This window comes from Heptranchias perlo, chromosome 7 (genome assembly GCF_035084215.1).
Source record: "Heptranchias perlo isolate sHepPer1 chromosome 7, sHepPer1.hap1, whole genome shotgun sequence".
Lineage (NCBI taxonomy): Eukaryota > Metazoa > Chordata > Chondrichthyes > Hexanchiformes > Hexanchidae > Heptranchias > Heptranchias perlo.
In genome coordinates, this window is record NC_090331.1 from 42,028,961 (window position 1) to 42,054,386 (window position 25,426).

The following is a 25,426-nucleotide window of genomic DNA, read 5'->3' on the forward strand; positions in this document are numbered from 1 at the left end:
GAAGTGCATCAGTCAAAAGATTCAACAGACCCACTTCAGGAGGGAATGTGGGGTTCAAAACCTCTTTAACAAAAGATATTTGAAAGGGTTAACTGTACCTCTTTTAAACAAAGGCATTTGAAAACCTGCAAACACAATAATATGATAAGCTGTGTTCTTGCAAATTCTGTTTTTCCCTCACCGACGCTGATGGCATTGGAGAAGTATGAGTTTTGGGATCTAAGACATTGTACTGTGCATAGATATTTAGATTATTAAATAAATAAGTTAGATGGATAATATTGAGCTTAAAGCGTTGTCAGGCTTTCAAAACACATGGGCTTTTGGAAGCACAAGCTTTTCAACACAGCAGGGGGCAATGTATGAAAAGGCAACAAAGACATACATCAAAGGCTTCTGATCAGGAAAGCAATGATGGGTGTGAAAAAAGCAAGTGGCTCTCATTCCTATCTGGTAATCTGTTCAGAAGAACTGGGATTTGTAAAACATCAAATAGTATTGCACCCAACATATGGTCAAATGGTTTAAGGAATGGATTTGAAGTCAGTGAAGCAATCAAAATTGGAGATGTAAGGACCATTAAGAATGTCTGCATGGAAATGTAAGGGGGCTATCTCAACTTGAAAGGCCATAAACAGAGTGAAGGGGCCTTTTACAACCCATTGTTCAAGCACGTGGTCTTTACTACATCAAAGGGTCTCCAGTCACATGATCAAAGCCTAAACTGTCAATCATTGAATTATGTTAATGAGTGAGGCATAACAACAGGGAGCAATTGGACAAAAAGCATTACCCTCCCCAATCCTACGTCTTATTGGTAAAAAAATATCAAAAGACTGAGAGAAGAACAGGCTCTTCTTCACCACCCGGCAGTCACAAGGAACGCACACTGCAGTTGAACATCACGCAAGAAGAGGACCTTGAGTACTGAAGAGCGGAATTGATTAAAGTGGACCGGGAAAATAGATTAAAGGATAAGACGGTACATGAGCTGTGGTGTTCATTTAAGGAGTTATTTTACAACTTTCAAAAAATATATATTCCACTGAGGAAAAAAGGGGGTAAAAGAAATGACAGCCATCCGTGGCTAAGTAACGAAATTAAGGATAGTATCCGACTAAAAACAAGGACATATAAGGTAGCCAAACTTAGTGGGACGATAGAAGATTGGGAAGTCTTCAAAAGACATCAAAAAGTAATGAAAGGATTGATTAAGAAAGGGAAGATAGATTATGAAAATAAATTAGCAAAAAATATAAAAACAGATAGCAAGAGTTTCTACAGTTATATAAAAAGAAAAAGGGTGGCTAAGGCAAACGTAGGTCCCTTAGAGGATGAGACCGGGAAATTAATGGTGGAAAACATGGAGATGGCAAAAATGCTGAACAAATATTTTGTTTCAGTCTTTATGGTAGAGGACACTAAGAATATCCCAACACTGGACAAACAGGGGGCTCTAGGGGGGGGAGGAGCTAAATACGATTAAAATCACTAAGGAATTGGTACTCAGTAAAATAATGGGACTCAAGGCGGATAAATCCCCTGGACCTGATGGCTTACATCCCAGGGTCTTGAGGGAAGTGGCAGTAGGGATTGTGGATGCTTTGGTAATAATTTTCCAAAATTCTCTGGACTCGGCAAAGGTCCCGGCAGATTGGAAAACTGCTTATTTAAAAAGGGTAGTAGGCAGAAGGCTGGAAATTATAGACCAGTTAGCCTAACATCTGTGGTGGGTAAAATTTTGGAGTCTATTAAGGAGACAGTAACGGAACATTTAGATAAACATAATTTAATAGGACAAAGTCAGCATGGCTTTATGAAGGGGAAGTCATGTCTGACAAATTTGCTTGAGTTCTTTGAGGACATAACGTACAGGGTGGATAAAGGGGAACCAGTGGACATAGTGTATTTAGACTTCCAGAAGGCATTCGACAAGGTGCCACATAAAAGATTATTGCTCAAGATAAAGAATCACTGGATTGGGGGTAATATTCTGGCATGGGTGGAGGATTGGTTATCTAACAGGAAGCAGAGTGTTGGGATAAATAGTTCATTCTCGGACTGGCAACCAGTAGCCAGTGGTGTTCCGCAGGGGTCAGTGCTGGGTCCCCAACTCTTTACAATCTATATTAACGATTTGGAAGAGGGGACCGAGTGTAACATATCAAAGTTTGCAGATGATACAAAGATGGGAGGGAAAGTAGGGAGTGAGGAGGACATAAAAAACCTACAAGGGGATATAGACAGGCTGGGTGAGTGGGCGGAGATTTGGCAGATGCAATACAATATTGGAAAATGTGAGGTTATGCACTTTGGCAGGAAAAATCAGAGAGCAAGTTATTATCTTAATGGTGAGAAACTGGAAAGTACTGCAGGCAGTACAAAGGGATCTGGGGGTCCTAGTGCAAGAAAATCAACAAGTTAGTATGCAGGTGCAGCAGGTGATCAAGAAGGCCAACGGAATGTTGGCTTTTATTGCTAGGGGGATAGAATATAAAAACAGGGAGGTATTGCTGGAGTTATATAAGGTATTGGTGAGACCGCACCTGGAATACTGCATACAGTTTTGGTGTCCATACTTAAGAAAAGACATACTTGCTCTCGAGGCAGTACAAAGAAGGTTCACTCGGCTAATCCCGGGGATGAGGGGGCGGACATATGAGGGGAGGTTGAGTAGATTGGGACTCTACTCATTGGAGTTCAGAAGAATGAGAGGCGATCTTATTGAAACATATAAGATTGTGAAGGGGCTTGATCGGGTGGATGCGGTAAGGATGTTCCCAAGGATGGGTGAAACTAGAACGAGGGGGCATAATCTTAGAATAAGGTGCTGCTCTTTCAAAACTGAGATGAGGAGAAACTTCTTCACTCAGAGGGTAGTAGGTCTGTGGAATTTGCTGCCCCAGGAAGCTGTGGAAGCTACATCATTAAATAAATTTAACACAGAAATAGACAGTTTCCTAGAAGTAAAGGGAATTAGGGGTTACGGGGAGCGGGCAGGAAATTGGACATGAAGCTGAGTTCGGATCGGTCAAGGCCCTGTGGGTGGCGGAGCGGGCTGAGTGGCCGGGTCCTGCTCCTACTTCTTGTGTTCTTTAGATTTGAGGTTAGGATCAGATCAGCCATGATCTTATTGAATGGCGGAGCAGGCTCGAGGGGCCGATTGGCCTACTCCTGCTCCTATTTCTTATGTTCTTATTAACTGATCAACCCTCAGGCACGATGAGCAAAATCCTTGGTTTAAAGGTTGTATATGTATTAATGATTTGCCTGATGAGTGTATGAATTGTTAAGTTATTACATAATAACATTGCGAATTAATAAATGTAAAGTGGGATTTTGTAAAGGAAAGTCATTTTTGGTTTGATTTTTCTTTGTGGATGCTCATATGAATATCATCATTCAATAATTACTTTTGATTAACAAAACTACCATGAGTGAGGGTGACTTTCTTTGCTTGACTATACGTCCAGTGTCTAAGAATTACACAAAATAAGGAATTCCCTCCAAGATGTAATTCAGCCATATTTTGATATTAGAACTACATTCCCACTTACCTGATGCAGTCCTACATTTGCCTCATTTTGGATACCACTAGTTTCACTACCAAAGTTCAGTATACTGCTCAGCTGCAAATCTTAACCAGCATACTGAGCAACAGTAACAGTGCAGCAGTGACATTGTGAATGGGCAATAAATAAAGGGAGCTGGGGACAAATGAGGGAACCACTGATGGCTGAGCAAGTTTATCCTTAAGTAGTGGAGGGAGAACCAAGGTTTGAGCCCTAGTCTGTGCTGAATTAGCTAATCTGAGCTGAGGCAGTGGTAGAGCACTCAGACTTCAGCCACTTGGTTGGCACCAGTGGGAGGGCAGCCACTTCTAATAATCATTCAGTGACCTCTGCTGGAAGTGCTCGTTTGTAGATATGGGCCAAGATCAGATCAGACTTGGCTATGATCCCTCCATGGTTGAGCAGCAAGTGAGAGAGAAAATGAGTGAGAGACAGAGAAAGACTGTACTGAAATTGGAAGATCATGGCATCCTTCAATTCATTTGTAAATACAGATTAATGTGTTTTTACCTTACAGTATCTTTCTCTCTCCAATGCTACTTTCAATTCATCTGGTGGGTCACACGCTACTGGATGTTGTGCCTCATTTCTTCTGATTTTCAGTAAGTCACTCTCATTGATCTGTGGCAAAGTGTCCAGAACCTGAGCTTGTCCAAGAATATTGCCTGAAAATAGTTTAGTAGAAAAAAAAAGGTGAAAGCGAAAGTGTCTGTTATTTGTTATTGGTAAACCAATATCATAGTTGGTACAACACAGGAGGAGGCCATTCGGCCGATCGTGCCTGTGCCAGCTCTTTAAAAGAGCTGTCCAATTAGTCCCATTCCCCTGCTCTTTCCCCATAGCCCTGTAATTTGTTTCCCTTCAAGTATTTATCCAATTCGCTTTTGAAAGTTACGACTGAATCTGCTTCCACCACCCTTTCAGGCAGTGCATTCCAGATCATTTCAACTCACAGCGTAAAAAAAATGTCCTCATGTCATCTCTGACTCTTTTGTCAATCACCTTAAATCTGTGTCCTCTGGTAACCAACCTTCCTGCCACTGGAAGCAGTTTCTCCTTATTTACTCTATCGAAACCACTCATGATTTTGAACACCGATATCAAATCTTCCCTTAACCTTCTCTGTTCTAAGGAGAACAACCCCACCTTCTCCAGTCTCTCCACATAACTGAAGTCCCTCATCCCTGGTACCATTCTAGTAAATCTCTTCTGCACCCTCTCTAAGGCCTTGACATCCTTTCCAAACTGTGGTGCCCAGAATTGAACACAACACTCCAGCTGAGGCCTAACCAATGTTTTATAAATGTTTAGCATAACTTCTTTGCTTTTATACTCTATGCCTCTATTAAAAAAGCACATGAGATCTTGGGCTTTATTAACAGCCTTCTCAACTTGCCCTGCCAGCTTCAAAGATTTGTGTATGTGCACCCCCAGGTCTCTCTGTTCCTGCACCTCCTTTAAAACTGTACCATTTAGTTTATATTGCCTCTCCTCAATCTTCCTATCAAAATGCATCACTTCACACTTCTCTGCGTTAAATGTCATCTGCCACGTGTCTGCCTGTTTCACCAGTCTGTCTATGTCCTCTGAAGTCTGTTACCATCCTCCACATTGTTTATTACATTTCCAAGTTTCCTGTCATCTGCAAACTTTGATATTATTCCCTGTATACCCAAGTCCAGGTCATTAATATATATCAAAAAGAGCAGTGGTCCTAATACTGACCCCTGGGGAACACCACTGTATACGTCCCTCCAGTCTGAAAAACAACCGTTCACCACTACTTTCTGCCCCATTGCCAATTTTGTATCCATGCTGTCACTATCCTTTTAATCCCATGAGCTTTAATTTTGCTAACCAGTCTATTACGTGGTACTTTATCAAATGCCTTTTGAAAGTCCATATACACATCAAGCGCACTACCCTCATCAACCCTCTCCATTATTTCATCAAGTTAGTTAAACATGATTTTCCTTTAATAAATGCATGCTGACTTTCATTTATCAACCAATACTTTTCCAAGTGCCAATTAATTTTGTCCTGGATTATTGTCTCAAAGTTACACCACCATTAAGCTGACTGGCCTGTAATTGCCTGGTTTATCCCTCCCCCCTTTTTTGAACAGGGGTTTGCTACCTTCCAGTCCTCTGGCACCATCCCCATATCTAAGGAGGATTGAAAGACTGTGGCCGGACCGTCTGCAATTTCCACTCTTACTTCCCTCAGTAATCACGGATGCATCCCACCTGGACCAGGTGACTTTTTTACTTTTGAGTACTGCCAATCTTTTAAGTAACTCCTCATTATCTCTCTTCATCCTATCCAATATCACTACTACCTCCTCCTTTACTGCTACAATGGCAGCATCCTCTTCTCTAGTGAAGATGGATGCGAAGTATTCATTTAGTACCTCAGTCATGCCCTCTGCCTCCACAAGATCATCTTTTTTTTCCCTAATTGGTCCCAACCTTCCTTTGACTAATTTATATTTTTATAAAAGATTTCTGGGTTCCCTTTTATGTTAGCCGCTAATCTATTCTCATACTCCCTCTTAATTTCTTTTTTAGATCTCCTCTGTACTTTCTGTATTCAGCCTGGTTCTCTACTGTATTATGAACCCTACATTTTTCATACGCCTCCTTTTTCTGTTTCATTTTAATCTCTTATATCTTTAGTCATCCAGGGAGCACCTGCTTTGGATGCCTTTCCTTCCCCCCTCGTAGGAATGTGTCTACTCTGTACCGAACCAACTCCCCCTTGAAGGCCTCCCATTGTTGAATTACTGTTTTGCCTACAAATTTTTGATTCCAATCCACCGGGGCAAGATCCCTTTTTAACTCACTGAAATTTGCCCTCCTCCAGTTAAGCATTTTCAGATTTGTTGACTGACAATGATGTATTAACGCTCTATGTCAATGACCAGATTACATTTCCCGAATTCAATCCCTCCCTCCCCTCATGATTTTTTTTTCTTCTCCACAACATAACACAGGTCACCGACGGCTTGTTTCACAGGGCCCCGCACTACATTAACTTCCCCATGGATGACCTCAGCCAGACGGAGAGGGCAGTCGGATTCCACGCTGTGGCTGGCTTCCCACGGGTGCAGGATGTAATCAATTGCACCCATATAGCAATACGAGCACCTCCACATGAGCCAGGACTGTTCATCAACAATGGCTATCACTCCATCAACACTCAGCTCATCTGTGACCACCACAAGAGATTCCTGCACGTGTGCGCCAGGTATCCTGGCAGCTGCCACGATTCCTTCATCCTCCGGGAGTCCAACATCCCGCCCATCTTCCACACACCGAACACCCGCTAGGGCTGGCTCCTCAGGAACAAGGGATACCCCCTGCACACGTGGTTCATGACACCTCTGAGGAACCCCACCACCGAGCAACAGCATCGATATAATGACTGCCACATCGCTACCAGGTCTACAATTGAGCATGCTATAGGGCTGCTCAAGATGCGCTTCAGGTGCCTTGATCGTTCTGGGAGAGCGCTTCAATACACACCAGACAGAGTGGGACGCATTATAGTCATCTGTTATGCCACAACAGAGGGGTGCCGCTGGAAGAGGCCCCAACCACATCTGCCACCCATATTGAGGAGGAGGAGGAAGCAAAAGAGGAGGAGCAACCCATGGGCAGAACAGCGGCTCACCTGGCTGCTCGCGAGGTCAGGGAGTCACTGATATGTGAACGGTTCTCCTAACATCAGACAGTGTGAAGAGTCCAGTCGTCACCACCTGGACAGAGGAGCGGCCACATCAGCCCCCTCCCCCACAAAATAGTTGTGCAACTACACATACACCCACTGTAGAGTGACCCAATGGGTGGCATCAAGTGTGGGTGTTCATGGTGAACGTCACGAAAGGGACTTATTGCACAAGTCAGTCAAGAATGGCTGAGACGTGGCAGTAGTGGTGACAATATAATATTTAATGTGTTGAACAAAAATCAAATATAAATAAAAAACATGACAAACCATCAAACACCCTGTGCATCCCCTTTGTGCTCACAAAACCTTTGCCTTACGCTTCAGACTACTCCTAAGTGGTGCTTCCCCTGTGGCTGCAGCAGAGGTAGTGGCAGGTTGCTCTTGTTCACGCCCTGACCAATTAGATGCTTTGGGCCAACATCCTCTGGGTTTCGGTGCTCGTGAGGGCCCCTCCAAAGACTGCTCCACCTGCACCTAAGCAGGGGCAGACTCGACCAACTGGAGAGGAGGCGGCAGCATTGCGGTTATTGGTTGAGAGGGGGGCAACGGGTGAGACGTGGAAGTGCTTTGAGTGGCGTCCCCACTTCCATGTCCCCGTTCGCCATCATCGCTCTCCTAGGTCAGGCCCACATCACTCCTACCACCATGTTGGACGACAGTTTGAAGGACGTGTGTGAAGCCTTATAAGGCCAGTGCTAGTGTATCTGCCTGCCTGTTAAAGGCGGCAGAAAGTTGCTCACCCAGAGTCCAAAGGGCCGTTGTCAGGGCCTCAGTGGACTCATTGCTTGAAGCTCGATGGAAGGAAGGCTAGCCTCCATCACAGACATTCCCGCATTTACCCGCGTCACGATCTCAGCGATGCCCTCACGTCCCTGTGACAGTATCTCAGAGATCGCCCCCTGTACCTGTGCCACCATTCCACTCATGCAGGAGTTGGACTCCTCCATCCTCTGCGTGATTGTGGAGAGTGCGCGTGGCACCTGTTCCAGCACTTCTCAAATGTACTGCTGCCCTCGATCGTTCTCTTTTTATAGGATGGCCCCCAGGGTTCAGCATCTGTGTCCAGCTGAGCAGAGCCTGGAGAGGAGTGCTCCCACCGACGCGGACTCTCCACAGCTGCCCCTGCCACCAGTGTCTGCTCGTGCTCACGTATGTCGTGACTCACCATGTGCAACCCCAACTAACTGAGGACGGGGACCCATCGAGGTGTGTGTATCTGCGCTGGTGGATGGCTTGCTCAGATGTGATGGTGCCCCCTCAGAGGTCAGCGGGTCCTCTGAGGAATCGCCCTCCGCCGTCACAGCAGTCACTGAAGGCCCTGTAAGGGAACAGAAGGCAACATCAAGCATGATGACAGATGATGAGGTGCTGAAGATGGCAAGGCATGTTAACATCATTCGCTATTGTGAGTGCTGAATGTTAAAGTTCCGTCACCAGCCGTTTGTCGGGTGGCAGTCTTGGCGTCCTCGACGGACAGGCACTCGAGGGTGCAGCTCACTTCAAGAGCCTCCTGCTCCGCGTCCGTGAGGACGACCTGATGTCGCGGCCCCCCTCCGGTCTTCGCCCTCTCCCGTGCATTCTGGGCTCTCCTCCTATAAGGGGAGAAAGTAGAGAGGCGTAGTGAGGGATGGTGACGTGGCCAACCGCTGAATGCATTGGTTTGGGTGAGGCTGACCGTGAAAAAGATGCATCAGAGGTTGAGTATGAGACAAAGCCATGACATTGTATTAGGATTGGGTTGAGTCGTAGTGTCAGGATGAGTACAGGGGAGGTGAGTAAGTGCAGGTAAGTTGAGGATGAGTTTTGAGTGGGTGCGAGGAGTGATGTGATGGAGTAGTGTTGGCAGTACCGAAGGAGTTGTGGGGTGGGGGCAGTGATGTGGAAGATGGAATGTAGGAGAATGAGTAAGTGTACTCACTTTGGCTGACCTAGTTAGGTCATTGAAGCGCTTCCTGCACTGGATCCAGGTGCGGGAGATGTTGCTGCTGCTACTGACCTCCTCTGCCACCACGAGCCAGGCCTTCTTGGTGGCAGAGGTAGGCCACTTCCACCCGGCCGCCGGGTAGAAGATCTCCCTCCTCCTCCTCACCCCATCCAGTAAGACCTGAAGTGAGGCATCATTAAACCTGGAGGCAGCCTTTCCCCTGGGCTGCTCCATGGTCCTGTGTGGGTGTTTGCTGCAGGAGCAGTCACTGGAGGACTGGCCCTTTAAATAGGGCTCCTCCAGCTGACAGCCTGTGATGCGGGTACGCTGTCCGCTCGCTGCGCAGGTTTCCGACGGGAAACCCGGAAGCCACGTTAGGTGGCTTCAATTTACCCGCGATCGCATGGGGAACGGACAGATTTCACTGGGCAGGTTACCCACGGGCCCAGTCCCCCCCCCCACTGCTGCCATCCCGTCTCCCTGGTAATATCGGGGCCTATGGTAATCGGCAGATCAGGTGAAATTTGCTGAAACATTTTCAGAATAGAATATAAAAAATAAGTATAGGAAAAAAAAATGTTGAACTCTTTCAACAAAGATGCAACTTTATCAAAGGCAGTATACAGAGTAAAAACAATTCATTCAAGAATTAGTAAAGCTGGCAGATGGCATCTCAGTTAAGCAATTTTTGTTATCCTCAAAATGGGACATACAATGAAAGTAGTAGTATTTCATTCCATCTGCATCCCAATGATGGGAGTAAAAATTAAACTAGAAATCTGTGCCAAAAGCTTTAAAAGGAGCTTGAACAAGACCTTTCAGTAATTTCAAACAAAACCAGTTTTTTTGAAGGGGGCAGTGAAGAGGAAACAAGGAAGAAAAAAAGAAAACACATACTGGAAATAACAACACGAATATTGTAGATTTCAAGGAAAACACAGTTGAGAAACACAATGAAAAAGCACGGTTAACTAAAAGACCAATATTCCAAAATAACCTCACAGCCTTACAGTGCAAAGAATAAGTGAAGAGGAATACTCAAATGGGTTGGATGCTCAAAGAGACAAATGCATCTATGAGCATGCCCAGTGAGTATTCTAAACAACGAAGAGGGGGAAGAGAGAGAAAATATTTTTCTCATTACTTGGCAGTCAGGACTTACCTCTGGGGGTGGCAGAGGCAGATTGTGATTGTAATTGTAATTTTACAATGGTATTTTGTTTTATTGCCACTTCTTGCTCCAAGGCATCAATCTGTATTTGAACAAAAATAAAATTCATGCAATAATTCTATTATCTATACATTTTTCTAAAATAATAATGATCTATATATTGTAAAACAGAGTTATGTCAATCACTACAGAATGCAAATTTCACACTTACAAAGAAGTATAAAAAAAGGCAATCGTTTACAATTTATGGAAAAACTCGAACAGAAAACACCAGAACCACAATATCTGCAGGCTCTTAACTGACCTTTGCACAAAACCAGGCTGATCTCCAACCTGAGCAGCATTTAACCTTCGAATGAACTCACCCAAAGTTTACTTCTTAATTAGATTTTGTTGTGGTTACGGTAATATAGTGGTTATGCTACTGGACTAGTAACCCAAAGACCTGGGCTAATAACCTAAAGAATGAGAGTTCAAATCCCACCATGGCAGTTTGAGAATTTGAATTCAGTTTAAAAAATAAAGCTGGAATAAAGAGCTGGTATCATTAAAAGTGGCCATGAAGCTGTGGAATGTCATTAATGTCCTTTAGGGAAAGAAACCTGCCGTCTTTACCCAGTCTGGCCTACATGTGACTCAGTCACTCATCAACGTGATTGACTCTTAACTGTCCTCTAAAGTGGCCTTGCAAGCCACTCAGTTGTATCACCATATTCTCAAGGCAATTAGTAATAGGCAATAAAGGCCTTGCCAATTACACCCACATCCTGAGAATGAATGAAAAAAGCTTGAAAGGGATACAGCTACACATTAATAGCACGATAATGCATTGTGTTTTACATGACATATTGTTCCTGTCCTTACCAAACTACACATACTCTGACTTGAGCAGCACAAGCAGTAATTAATAGTAATGTTAAAAATTTTGCATATAGTGCAAACTTCTCTTAACACTTTTCCTGTCACGATTTTCCATAACGCTATTTCCTTCATGTTTTTCCGTCACATTTGATCACACCCATTAATTTTTCTCACCTTTGCTCGAATCCTCCAGCTTCCGTCTCCAAGTTTGGTGGAGCTGTGCTCACAGCACCATTCTGCCTGAGGTTGGCTCCATTTCAGCACCTCGATCCCCATCCCAGTGCCTGGTATCAGAGAGGGCTGGCTTTAAGTTTCTTAAACACTTCGGAGTGTTTTAAAAAAATACACAATTTGTAACTTTTAATTTTTTTTTTAAAAAGTGCTTAAGAAACTTAAAAGCCAATTCATGTTTACAGCAGGAACCCAGCTCCTCAAACTGCAGGCATGGAATCCTCTATGGGGGTTCCCGGAACTGTTGTGGGAAACCACACTACCACCTCCACCAGCCCAGACTCCAAACCGCCACTGATCACTGCATCCAGAATTCCACACCCCCACCAGTCACTCCAACCCATCCCAGCATCTGGGCCACATACCCCACCAAACACTGTACTCCCTCCTACGATCCAGGGCCTTGCAATCCACCAGCTGCTGCACCAGTTTCCTGCCACAAAGTCTTTTGAACCACACTGCCCATTGCAGGCCCTCCATCTGCTAGGACCCCACACGCCCAGGTACTGAGGTCCTACACTGCTAAAAGCAGGACTACTTTGAGTTACTTGAACACTTTAAAGAAAGCAACCATCAATAATATTTTTGAAGCACTTATGTAACTTAAAACATGAACTGGCTTTTAGTAGTCTGGTCTCCTGCTGTTGTGGAGATTGCAAGGAAGTGGCGGAATGTGGCGTAAGGAGGGACTTGATGGTGGGGTAAAGCAGATGGGAGGTAACAGGGGAGCAAGGAAGAGGGGAGGATACAGAAATTGAATAGATAATTCAAAAGGGATATGGGAAGCAATGGGAGGAGCTGGTAGGAAGGGGAGTGAGAAGCTGAAGACATAGAATACATGAAGGAAGAATGGAAAAGCAAGAGGAGCGGGGGGAGGGGGGGGGGGGGAGGAAAAGAGAGAAAGAGGACATGGAAAGTGAGCCACCAAGGGCTGCAAGTTACAATTTCCCTTCACTTGTCACCTTCCATGCCACCCACCACCTCTTATCCAAAATAAAAGAAAAAGAAGAAGAGCACACAGACAGAAGCAATAAAGAATTAGGGAGAGAGAAATAGAAGAGTAAGAGGGTGACAGATGCACAGAGCTGCTCAAGTACAGCTACTAGATAAACAAGAAGCTCCAAAAGATCCAGCAATGAATAACATCCTATTGAGCTCTGGATGACAACTGTGAGGCAACAGGGTTTGGAAATTAACAAACTGACTGGCTCTCCAAATTGCTTTCACTCTCCTGTGCAGCAAGGCTCCCTCATTTACTTTCCTACTGTACTCAAGAATATTGTGCAAAAAACATAAATTTACACCTGCCCTGAATTATTGTTCTTTGTGGAATGAAATCAATATTTGAATAATTATCAGAGTAACAGTCTATCTCCCGTGCAATTACACACGCAAGTCAGAGAAAATGGTTTCTCTCTTCTGTCTTCCCTCTTACGCTTCTGTCTGTCTCTTTCTCTTCTGCTTTTCTCTCCCAACCTATTTTTTTTAGCTTCTCTCATTTAAAAAAAAACTTTTCTTCTTTACTTTCAGGTGGGAGGCGGTGAGCAGCACAGTGTGGTTTAGCAGGGAAAGGAGTTATCAAAAGCTGCAGGCTGAAATGGAATGGGCGGTCACAGGAAAAACGTGGTTGTCAGCAGCTCCCTTTCCATCCCCTCACTCAATCAATCAGTTATGCTTCTCCCTAACCCACCTCTCTCATCACACACCCTACTATTTTCTACCTCCTCACTCCCATTACTACACCTACCTCTTCCTCTCTCAGGCCCTGTATCCTCCCTTTTCCTCTGCTGGCACTCATCTCAACCCTTAGCTATCTATCCATCTCCCCCCACCTCCCCGCAATCTCCTACTCACTACTCTAAGGGCGAATGGAGAGAGGTCAGAGACTCCCTCATCCTGCTCCCCTCCTCTCCAATGTGTTTCCCTTCTTCAGATAGACTTTCTTTGCTTCCAAAATTTTTTTTTTTAAAAATCAAATTAAAATGAAGTAACACAATCTGTGTGTCTGTGTCACTCTCACTCTCACTCTCACTCTCACTCTCACTCTCACTCTCACTCTCACTCTCACTCTCACATACCTAATACCAATAATTAGTACAGGTAAAATAATTAATTGGTTTCAAGGTTCAACAGGTTAGTTTTTTATAAAACTGAACCAATATTAACGTGAAGAAAGGTTTGCCTCCTCTCCTGTCTCTCTCTGATTCTAGTTTGTCTGTCTTTCTCACTTTCCCTCTGCTTGACACACTTTCCGAAGCTTAAAGAACACAAAACAAAAGCTACAACAGGTGTGAACTCAAAGCTTTTTCTCTCACTCACATACCACTTACACATTATGTTTACCACAGTAAAGCTTTTGAAATTTACCCTCTTATTTTTCAAAATTATTTGAAGAAAAGCAACTGTGTATTTGAAGCTAAAAGGAAAATCTTCCATCAGTTCAGCTGAATGAATGGTACTGATGCATCCTGGGAAGTTAAGCAGCAGCAGACAGAGTAGTGATAATGGGCAGGTACTCAAATTGACAGGATATGACTAGTGGTGTCCCACAGGGATCTGTGTTGGGACCTCAACTATTCACTGTATTTATTAACTACTTAGATGACGGGATAGAGAGCCACATATCCAACTTTGCCGATGACACTAAGATATGCTTAGTTAGAAGCATAAAATTACAGAGCGATATTGATAGATTAAGTGAATGGGCATAACTGCGGCAAATGGATTTCAATGTAAGCAAGTGTGAGGTCATCCACTTTGGACCTGAAACGGATAGATCAGTGTACTTTCTAAATGGTGAAAAGCTTGAATCAGTGGAGGTCAAAATAGAATTTGGGGTTCATATACACAGATTAAAATGTCATGGACAGGTAATCAAAAAGGCTAAATGAATGCTGGCCTTTATATCAAGAGGATTAGAATATAACAGGGTAGAAGTTATGCTACAGCTATACAAAGCCCTGGTTAGACCACACCTGGAGTACTGTGTTCTGGGCACCGCACCTTAGGAAGGATATATTGGCTTTGGAGGGAGTGCAGCGTTGATTCACTAGAATGATACCAAGGGTTAAATTACAAGGAGAGATTACACAAACTAGGCTTGTATTCCCTGGAATTTAAAAGACTAAGGGGTGATTTGATCAAAGTTTTCAAGATATTAAGTGGAACTGATAGTTTCTCTCTGTTTACCCTATTTCCACTGGTTGAGGAGTCTAGGACTAGGGGACATAGCCTAAAAATTAGAGCCAGGACTTTCAAGAGTGAAGTTAGGAAACACTTCTACCCACAAAGTGTGGCAGAAGTTTGGAATTAAGGCGGGTATATGGTGTTAGGTCACAGATCACCCACGATCTCATTGAATGGCGGAATAGGCTCGAGGGGCTAAATGGCCTCCTCCTGTTCCTATGTTCCTACACATGCTCAGGCTGCTGATTCAGCTAACAGCTTTGGGTAAAAAATTCAAGTCGAAAACCAGGCTTTTGGGAGAGGCTGAGGCCTTCAAATAGAAGGTAGTAAAAGACACACAAGACAATTTAGTGAATAATTTAATTAGGTTATTGTCAAATATGTAAATTTTTGACTTATTTTGTTTAAAGCCTTATTTAGGACATTAAAAGTTTGTTACCGAGAAAAAAATTCAGAAACATAACAGGTACTGCAAGTAGTTATGATTTTTCAGTGAAACACACATCCCATGTACCTAATTTAGTATACAATAATCTATTATCGGACAACATACCCGTTGTTCTAAAGTTTTCTTGATGTTGTCTCTCTCCATACATGCCTGACGATAGGCATCAAATGCCCTGTTGAGCTGCTCTCCGAGATTATTTTTATCCATATTTACCAAAATATCATTACGAACCTAAAATATCTGCAACACAAAAAACACACTTACCATTTATACTTGTATGTACAACTTCTTATAAGATAGTAATATCGAAACAGAACATGCTAAAGCTGATAACTTAAATCACACCTGTCCTCTCACCAGTGTACTGACTTTCTTAAGTTAAAATATCGCTGCTACTATAACACAACTGCAGCCTCTACAACAGTTCCATTATAATTTGATTTTTAAAAATTATTGCAGTCAGTTTCAAAAAGAGTGCAAGTTCCCAAATCAGCACAAAAGTTTTTACATATCATGTTCATTTACTAAGTTTTCAAGCCAATTTTTGGTTTAATATGAAAAGGCTTAAAACTACTGGAGATAGAGAGATTAAGCAATGCACTGGGTCAACACTTAGTTCTTTCACTTCAGAGATTAGGTTTAAATCCAGCCCAGACTGATATAAATGAAGGGAACTTTTATCATAAGTACAAGGTACCTACACAAAATTAGTTGTTAGTCTCAGCCCAGTTCCAAATGGATGCTGTTTGGGTTAAGGCACATTAGAGAAGAACAGAGGGAGCTTTACTCTGCTTACGGTATAGTTCGTCTTGGAGTAACCATTACTGCACAAAAAAATGCATTTCCCTATGCAACACTGACATCCCTCATCATAATGAAATGGGAACTAACAATTTTAAATGGGGGAAATATAGTATGTTGTACAATTGACTTCATTACTTTTTTAAAAAAAACAAGGCTGCAGGATTTACTCAGGCTTTCAGATTTCAAGAAATGTCAGGGACAAATTGCCAATGGATGCTGCAAATGACAATTTTTGCTTTGGACTGATTACAACATGCATTTGTATAGTGCCTTTAACACAGTAAAATGCTCCAAGGCACTTCACAGGAGCGTAATCAGACAAAAACTGACAGAGCCAAAGGAGGAGTCACTAGGACAGATGGCCAAAAGCTTGGTCAAACAGGTAGGTTTTAAGGAGAAAGGGGTGGAGGGGTTTTGGGAAGAATTCCTGAACTTATGGCCTAGACGGCAGTATTAGTTTAGTCGTTTAACTCATTAGAGCATTTTCAACGTCATATCAAGTCAATCTTCTGCTCTCCATTCCTAAAGATGCATAAGTAAAGATTATTCAATTACTGTGAATTGTTAGAACATTTTAGCAGTTAATAACCTTTTGCTATGCACTTTATGTTACACATAAACTGGATTGTGAATTAATCAAAAAAAAAAAATCTATTCCTCTCTCCCAGTATATTGCCTTTGTTGCATAGTTCTACAATGTAATGAGAAACTAAGGTTTGATACCTGGCTACATTTACCTATTTCCTCGGTTAACTTTCCTTTTCCTCCCCACTTATTCTAAAAAGCTAGACCATACAGCATATAAGTACATTTTTTCTGTTGAAACAATATAAGTTACATGCAGCATTTCAGAGAAATTAGTATTGAAAGACTTTTAAATGAAATTTTATAATATTTTTAAAAGCAAAGTACTTACTGCCATGACTTTATGAGACAGATGGGGACAAAAAGAAAGAATCAGGTGTACTGTAGCAATCTTGTTGGATTCAATGGCGTCAGTCACATCCATAAGTGGTCTGAGCATCTTTTATGGAAGTTGACTCATACTGCCTATATCTGCCTGTATGGTAGCTTAACCCTGGGATGTAACAATAGCATCCACTTGTAATGTGGTAGGAACACTCGTGTCTTTTGCACTTGTGCTTCTGCAATCTCTTTGAAGGCGGACTACGTTAACATGAGATGAGGTGAAGTTTTGTTTGAATCAGAAGTTGCTTTGTTCCACAGTAAGGTGATCAAAGTCACCTATTTCAATTCGTACAACATTTGGGTAAGAATGCAAAATAAAGGACACACGGTGTGACCCCACTTTAGTGGGTCATCCGACTTAACTTAAACAAGAGGATTTCCCATTAATCTTCCAACATTTCTAACCTCTGTTTAACCAAAGGCCCTCACATCTTTCCCCTTACCAAAAGACTGACTGTCCTTACAGCCTTGCTGTTTCAAAAGCTCCCCAGGACAGGAAATTAGGTTATTTTACTCTTGACCCTTTTCGGACCGTGGACTAGCTGAACTGCCAATCAAACCTGCCAGGACGCAGGTCCCTCTTGAAATTAACTCCATGCAAATCTGAAAAGGATAAGGCATTCAAATCCCTAATGTGTGAATGTATACTGGAAAGTATTTCAAAGAACCTCATTGTCGAAGGCTATCTAACTAAAAGATTTGTCTGTCTTCTGATTCCCATCCTATAATAGGGCTGCCCTGGGAAACAACCCCTTTAGAGCAGGCTTCAACTTAGAAGCAGATTTTTAAAATAATTCTTAATTAGATCTTTTGCATGGAAGAAGTCAAAATATCCAAAAACCTGAAAGCCACATCCACAAGCTAAATGCAAATACCTCCAGTGCATATTCTGAAAACTTTATAGACTAGGTTTTCTGATTATAACATCTGTAAGGAGTCTTACAACACCAGGTTATAGTCCAACAGCTTTATTGGAATCACAAGCTTTCGGAGCATTCCTCCTTCGTCAGGTGACCTCATCTGACGAAGGAGGAAAGCTCCGAAAGCTTGTGATTCCAATAAAGCTGTTGGACTATAACCTGGTGTTGTAAGACTCCTTACATTTGTCCACCCCAGTCCATCACCGGCATCTCCACATCATGATTATAACATCGACAATGGTCCCTCTTTAAGAAACTGTTTCCACTGGCAGGAGGGTAGATAACCAGAGGACACAAATATAAGATAATTGGCAAAAGAACCAGGGGAGATGGAGGGTTTTTTTTAAACACAGTGAGTTGTTATGAGCTGGAATGCATTTCTTGAAAGGGTGATAGAAGCAGATTCAATAGTCACTTTCAACAGGGAATTGGATATATATTGGAAAAGGAAAAGGAAAAATTTGCAGGGCTATGGGGAAAGAGCGGAGGATTGGGACTAATTGGATCGGGCATGATGGGCCGAATGGCCTCCTTCTGTGGTGTAAGATTCCATGATCATGTTTCTCTCTCACCCCCATTTCATATGCAAGCAGTTTCTTCCCCCTGAACATTTACAGTGTTTTACACATTAAGTGTCTGTCACAGGACTTAAAAATAACCGAGAAAACTCCCAGTCAGAGGCCTCTAGAGTAGCATAACATGGGATGGACTTATATAAAAACGACCTTGCCCACTTCATCCATGTCCCAAGAACAAACAAGAAAAAACTGAACAGATAAAGGGCTGAGATCCATTACATCAGATCTGTATCCTCTTTACGCTGCCCCAAGATTTTTGGCGTATCCCCAGAGAGCCGGGCCTGCACCTCCACCTGCAACGACGCAAAAACAGCCATGGAGCTGAATCAGGAGGGGGCCATCTGCCTCAGTGTCCTTTCTGTGTGACTTGATGACACCAATTTTGAGACACACCCAAAGAAGCTGACATTAGGTTTTGTGCCCAAGTCCCTCAAATTAATGTGTCGAGGAGGTCAGGCCACATGGCAAGCAAGACCCAAGAGGGTAAACGCTACCTTCTTTTCTGCCACTGCACTGATCTTCAGTCCTGCAGGACTTCTGGCTGAGGCTGGCAGCCAGTCCCGCAGCCACAGGCCTCTTAGGTTGCAGCTGTACTTCTGTTCCTGCTGCTTTGAAGGGCAAGCCTGCACTAGCAGGCTATGCAAGTGATGTGACCCACCAAATTCAGATGTTCTCAAGGCTTGGAGAGATGCAGCACACTTCAGTCACCCTGGGACTGTTTAGCATCCGAATAGACAGACACACACGTGGATCGCCTGAATCATTTCAAAATTGTACTGTTTTATTGACACTATGCATTAGATGGCATTAACCCTGTCATGTATTATGACGGCCATTGATTTACAACGACTGAACAAGTCAAATTCTGTGTAATAAAAAGCATCTGGGTAATAAAACAAAGTATCTTTGGAATTTTGCTGGTATTTGGGAGATTGAATTCCATGTTTCTTCTTGTTATTTTGTGAAAACCATAAACAAGCAGCTGTTAAGTTTTTTTTTTAAAAAACTTTAGATTTTTTTGCTTTCAATTTCACAGGCCACTCACAGGTGAAGCTTCACTCCATATTTTTTAGAAAGCGCTTCCAATTGCCCAGATATCTAGATAAATTAGTAGCGTACCCAGAGATTGAATAGAGAAACCTCTTCATTTTATTTCAGTTTACCGATTTTATCACACGCTTTCATTCATGTAATCTTCCTCGACTGTAGAAAGCGGCAGAATAACATTAAACTATGATTTAGGCTTTCGCTGTGAAAAAAGTGTTAAGCAATAAGAGGAGCGAAAAGTAGCAATGACACAACGTAGATATTACAACAATTATTAAGCAAAACCATCTTACCCGGCAAGTAGAAAATAACAAACATATAGCTGCGACTGCTGTACTAAATTACAAAGTATTCTCATGCGGCACTCCTTTCTTTCTCATCACTATGAAAGCTATCTGGCCTATCTCTCTCATAAGGAGTCTGATAAATACCTTAAAAAGTGACCCGGACAAAACAAATTTATATTCGTCTCTAAAATGTATGCCAGAGCATAATCCCAGGTTCTTGTCAGAGCCAAATGCACAAAAGACACAAATGTACACTCATACAGTCCTAACAGAGTAGCAAATGCGGAGCACAAATGGGCCTCTGCGCCTTACAATAACCATTAGTTGGGTCCAGAGTCATGAGACACTTGCCACCCCAAGCTTCTCAAGGATCTCCTTCTGTGTGGATCGTAGAATAGGCATCAGCTTGTGTCAGGCCATCCAGTTTCTGATAATCTACAAAAAACTACATGGTCTTGACTTTCTTGCGTGGATCCAATGAGCAATGTGGTATGTGAACGTGAAAGTGGGCACTATCGTACTTTGGATCTGCCCCCGTGGCTTAGAAACAAGATCAGACGTTCCTCAGGTTAGTCAGCTATTATGGTGGGTTCATTCCCAACTACAGCAATATAGCTGTACCATTAACTGATTTAATGCAGAAGTGAAGTGAAACAGTCCATCAATGCAGGCAATGCTTTTGTAAAGCTGACAGCTATCTTGTATGCAGAGCCTGTAATGGCTATTCCAAATTTTTCCTGAGCTTTTATGGTACATACAGGCACTTTAGACAGGGGTATTGTTGCTGTGCTGAGCTGGGAAAATGGTGATGGGAAGCTCGGTCACTTGACTGGGTCACAAGGTTCTATGATGGGAAATGGCCTGGTCAGCAATTGAGAAAATATTTAACCATCATTTGGACATTGCAGAAGCCACAACTATACATGTATGGGACTACATTTACTGTGTATCCTGACCACAATTATTCGACTCATGGCAAAAATGCACATCTGTTGCGACCGAACATCACCCAGCAAGGGTACGACATGGTCATCCAACATCATCATGGTTCTCAAAATAGGAACATGAACACGTTGTCATATTAGGAATATAAAATTGTCCTAACCAAGCACTGTGTCAGCAGCACTCACAAATATTGCATCAGAAACTGCAAGGGAGGGAGGGTGGGGGGGGGGGGGGGCAGAAAGAGAGGTGGAAAGGGGAGGGAAACAATATACATCATGGTCTTGGCTTCTTCCTTCTATCTCAGTACAGAAGAGAAGCTGGTTTTTAAATTAATAGAAAAACATGCCCCAGTTTATTTTAAATACAATAGTGGCTCAATGTATTGTTTGAGTTGATTTCAAGAAACTGTCTGACATTCAACAACTTGCATTTATATAGCACCTTTAACGGAATAAAACGTCCCAAGGTGTTTCACAGGAGTGTTATTAAACACTGTTTTAGCTTGTTACTTATCCAGGATCCGGTTTATTGCCTTGAGGAGAAGGAATATCTCCCAAGAATATTATTTCCTCTCTCAAAAATTCATTCCTTTTTTAAGCTTTACAGTCAAGCCTGTTGCCTGCAGCAATGAGTGGCACAGATCCTTCAGGTGGTTTGTCATCGAGGTACACTAAACGAATATACATCAGACCAGCCAACACATTATCGATAAAGGTGCTGGAATGTAGTGGGTGCAAGCACAGCCCAAATAGTATTACCTTCCACTGGAACAGGCCTTGACCAGTGTAAAATGCCACCATAGACCTGCTGTCAGGAAGTACAGCTATTTGACAATAAGCAGAAGTCAGATCCAGTGTGCTATTGGGCCAGAATTTTCTGACGAAATAACAGCGAGACTAATGGCGCTTGCGGTTATTTATGCGCAAATGGTACAGCAACTTCAGGCAAGGGATAGATGCGCGGTTAAACGCGGATATCCAAACGTTGCTGTCCGAGTTGCGCCGCTCCGTTGTTAGCTTCAGGAAAACAGCATCTCGCTGCCTGCCTCACCACTGAAGTGCTTTAAATGTTATGAAGTTGCTGTATTTGCGCAGTAGATACGAACTAAACTCGCCATAGAAAGTTAATTTTTGTCATTTCAAATCAAAGTACCCTTTTAACGACGTGCAAGTGTTAATTACTGTCAATCAACCTCTCTGGCACTGAAAATTAATTACAATTAATAATCATCTCATTCCTTCAAGTTTTAATTGTTGGAGATTTTAAAAATGTAAAATTTTAGATTTTAAAAATGTAAAATTTTAAATTTTAAAATTTAAAAAAGAACTTTTCCTTTCTCTCATAATCCAATCTTTCTTTTCCTCTTTATTTCTCTTTCTGTATCTAATTTGATATTGAATACACCCACTCTAATTTACACTTTCTTCTCAGTCCTTGTGCTGTTTATTTCACAATCCTTCACTCTGATTGGTTAAGGAGATACACATTTGCTTGCCCTGTTCACTCAGGTCCCAGATACCCTGTTTCCCTCACTGCGACGTTATCAGCTCACACTTTCAGCAACTTGCCACTCAAAAAATTTAAAAACCTAAAATGTGCACAGGCAAGTCTAACTAACCACAGACACTGTTAGATGCACTGCTACAGCAAATTATGGCCAAATATACTTAGCTTTTGCCAGAAATTCTACAGTCATCCACTCAAGACATTAGTATTTGTCTTCAACGGTCACCTCATTCACGCTTTTGGAACATTCTATTAGATCCCACTTAACCTTCTCTGTGAATAAAAACAATTTTTCAGCCTTTCTTCAAAACTGGCATCATTCTTTGCTGCACCTTTTCCATATAAAATATTCTTCCTATAATGGACGCCCAGAAATGCATGTATTTCTCAAACTGTGGCCTAATTAAAGTCTTGTACAAGTTCAACGTCACTTACTTGTTTTTATATTTAACGCCTCTAGATGACTTGCACTTCCACCTTTAAAGATTTACATATCTGCACCCAGAAATATCTGTTCCTCCACTTTAATAAGAAATATTATAATTTAGTATATACTTCCTTTCAACCATTCTGTATTCCAAAATGTACTCTTTCAGATTTATCAACATTGATCTGCATCTGCCAGCTGTCTGCTCACTCTAACTGGTTTACGTCATTCTGCAATCTCCTCCTTACAGATTTCCATACCCCTAATTTGGTATTATCAGCAAACTTTGATAACATTCCTCTTGTATCGAAATCCAAATCATTGATACAAATGGGAAAAAGAGGTTGCAGCATGGAACCTTGGGGTACACCAATAGCCATAGCCCAACAATCCAAAAAATATCCATTTACCTCTATTCTTTGCTTTTTGGCCCTTGCTATCCCTCTCTTCACAGCTGCATTCCCTTTAATACTATGTGTATTCATTTTTGTAACAAATTTCTTATGCTCACAAAACTCTCCTGCTGAAATCTGTGCATACAATATCTATTGTATTTCCATAATCAGTGATTCCCTCAAAAAATTCAATTGGAATAATCAAACATGACTTGCCCTGTACAAATCTATGCCGACTATTCCTGATTAGCCCATGCCTTTTTAAGCAGTCATCAATTTCATCTCATAGTATGGACACAGAAGTTGACCCACAACTGAGGTAAACCTAAATTGGTTTATGATTCCCTGGCTTATCCTGTTCCCCTTTCTTGAACAGGGTTGTGACATTCACCACCTTCCAGACTTTCAGTACAATTCCTATTTCCAAATGGAATCCTGATTTCTACCTTCTCTGTCTCTCCCCAACTTTGGAATTGTCTACCCCAGAGGGCTGTGGATGCTCAGTCATTGAGTATATTCTAGATTGAGATCGATAGATTTTTGGACACTAAGGGAATCAAGGGATATAGGGGTAGGGCAGGAAAGTGGAGTTGAGGTAGAAGATCAGCCATGATGTTAGTGAATGGCGCAGCAGGCTCGAGGGGCCATATAGCCTACTCCTGCTCCTGTTTCTTATGTTCAACCTTCTTCAGTCTTTTGAGATTCATACCATCTGGCCCTGGTGATTTTTCTATTTTTAGTCCCATTCACTTTTTGATACAGTTCTTTTGAATATTTGTGTCTGGCAATGCCTCTTCCACATCCTCCTCAGGTATTCGGTCAGTCTTAATTTCACCTTTATCTATAAAAACTGCAGTGAAGTACGTATTAAGCATCCCCAACATTCTTCAAACTCAAGTATATTTCATCCCTAAGTGGTACTACCATTCCTTCGACTATTCTTTTGCTTAAGAGTTTATAAAAACCCTATTTCCCTTTATGTTGAGCTCCAGTCTTCTTTCTTACTCCCTGACTTTAAAAAAAAATAGTTCATGGGATGTGGGCGTCGCTGGCAAGGCCAGCATTTATTGCCCATCCCTAATTGCCCTTGAGAAGGTGGTGGTGAGCCGCCTTCTTGAACAGCTGCAGTCCTTGTGGGGAAGGTTCTCCCACAGTGCTGTTAGGTAGGGAGTTCCAGGATTTTGACCCAGCGACGAAGGAACAGCGATATATTACCAAGTTGGGATGGCATGTGGCTTGGAGGGGAACATGCAGGTGGTATTGTTCCCATGTGCCTGCTGCCCTTGTCTTCCTAGGTGGCAGAGATCACGGGTTTGGGAGGTGCTACCGAAGAAGCCTTGGCGAGTTGCTGCAGTGCTTTCTGTAGATGGTACACACTGCAGCCACTGTGGTGAAGCGAGTGAATGTTTATGATGGTAGATGGGGTGCCAATCAAGTGGGCTGCTTTGTCCTGGATGGTGTCAAGCTTCTTGAGTGTTGTTGTCGCTGCACTCATCCAGGCAAGTGGAGAGTATTCCATCACAGTTGGAGGAGCAGAAAGTGGTAGAGTAGGGGTAGAATGAAGGGCAGCACCGGAAGAAAGCAACATCAGGCCTAGAGGAAGTGGCTCAAAACAGAAAGGAGAAGGCCCAGAGGAAGTGGACCAAAGTAGATGGACAACCAGGAAGGGAAGTGTAGAAGAAGCAGCTGAAGCAAACCCAGAGGAAGTGGGCAGAATATCAGGAGGTGATGCACAGAGGAAGCAAGCTGAAGACAGCAGCTTCCATCACAGGCATTTGAAGTGCACCAACTGGTTGGAGATTAGAGGCAGTTGAGGAAAGGAGTGAAGGTGGTGCCGGGTACCATTTTCTTCCAATGTCCAAAAAATGCAACAAGTAGTAAGGTTTGTGGACAGGAAGTGTACACCTTATCGTAGATAGATAGATATTACATACAACCTCCATGCATGCATGCACTCTGATGGAGTACAGGAACAACAGACTATTTGGTTGTTCTTGTCTTGGTTACAAGGGAATGGCCGACTATAATTAGTTTATTCTGATCTACTAGTTAATCTTTGAAGTTAGCAATTTGCAATTAGTTGACTATATTCACTGGATTTTTGTGCTACTTTGAGGCAGTGCAGGAGTATGTGATCTTCACTAGAGGATGCAATGTCATGTGTGTAGATTTATTTGGGAGATACCTATCTTCTGCCAAAACATCAGGTTGATAAGCAACCTGCTCAGATAAAATATCAGCTGTCCCAGTGTATATTCTTTGTGTAAGTAGGGGAGGGGTTGGTGAGAGGCTGCAGTTCCTCAACTGTTTGGGTGTCCAGGAAATTTGATATTTTCTTCTCCATCTGAAGATGGTCCTATGTAACAGTACTGATGCTGATCGATGTTTGCTTCGATTCCCGAGCTGTTCTGATACTATCTGATGCT

At 42.5% G+C, this 25,426-nt stretch overlaps 1 protein-coding gene across 5 annotated transcripts in view; it reads right to left on the reverse strand.

Moving 5' to 3' along the window:
* The window catches only part of tank (TRAF family member-associated NFKB activator), a 96,304-nt gene that overhangs the window by 43,151 nt on the left and 27,727 nt on the right, over positions 1-25,426 (reverse strand). For 4 of the 5 annotated variants that reach the window (XR_010963416.1, XM_067987382.1, XM_067987380.1 and 1 more), the window contains exons 2-4: positions 15,228-15,362; positions 10,388-10,478; positions 4,083-4,237 (exon numbers count right to left, since the gene is read on the reverse strand). Coding sequence is in view for 4 of the 5 variants with exons in the window: in XM_067987382.1 (XP_067843483.1) it covers positions 4,083-4,237; positions 10,388-10,478; positions 15,228-15,329 (348 nt within the window). In the remaining variant the exon portion in view is untranslated. Of the gene's footprint in view, positions 1-4,082; positions 4,238-10,387; positions 10,479-11,431; positions 11,537-15,227; positions 15,363-25,426 lie in introns of those variants that run through there. The other variant, XM_067987383.1, reaches the window with a different exon arrangement.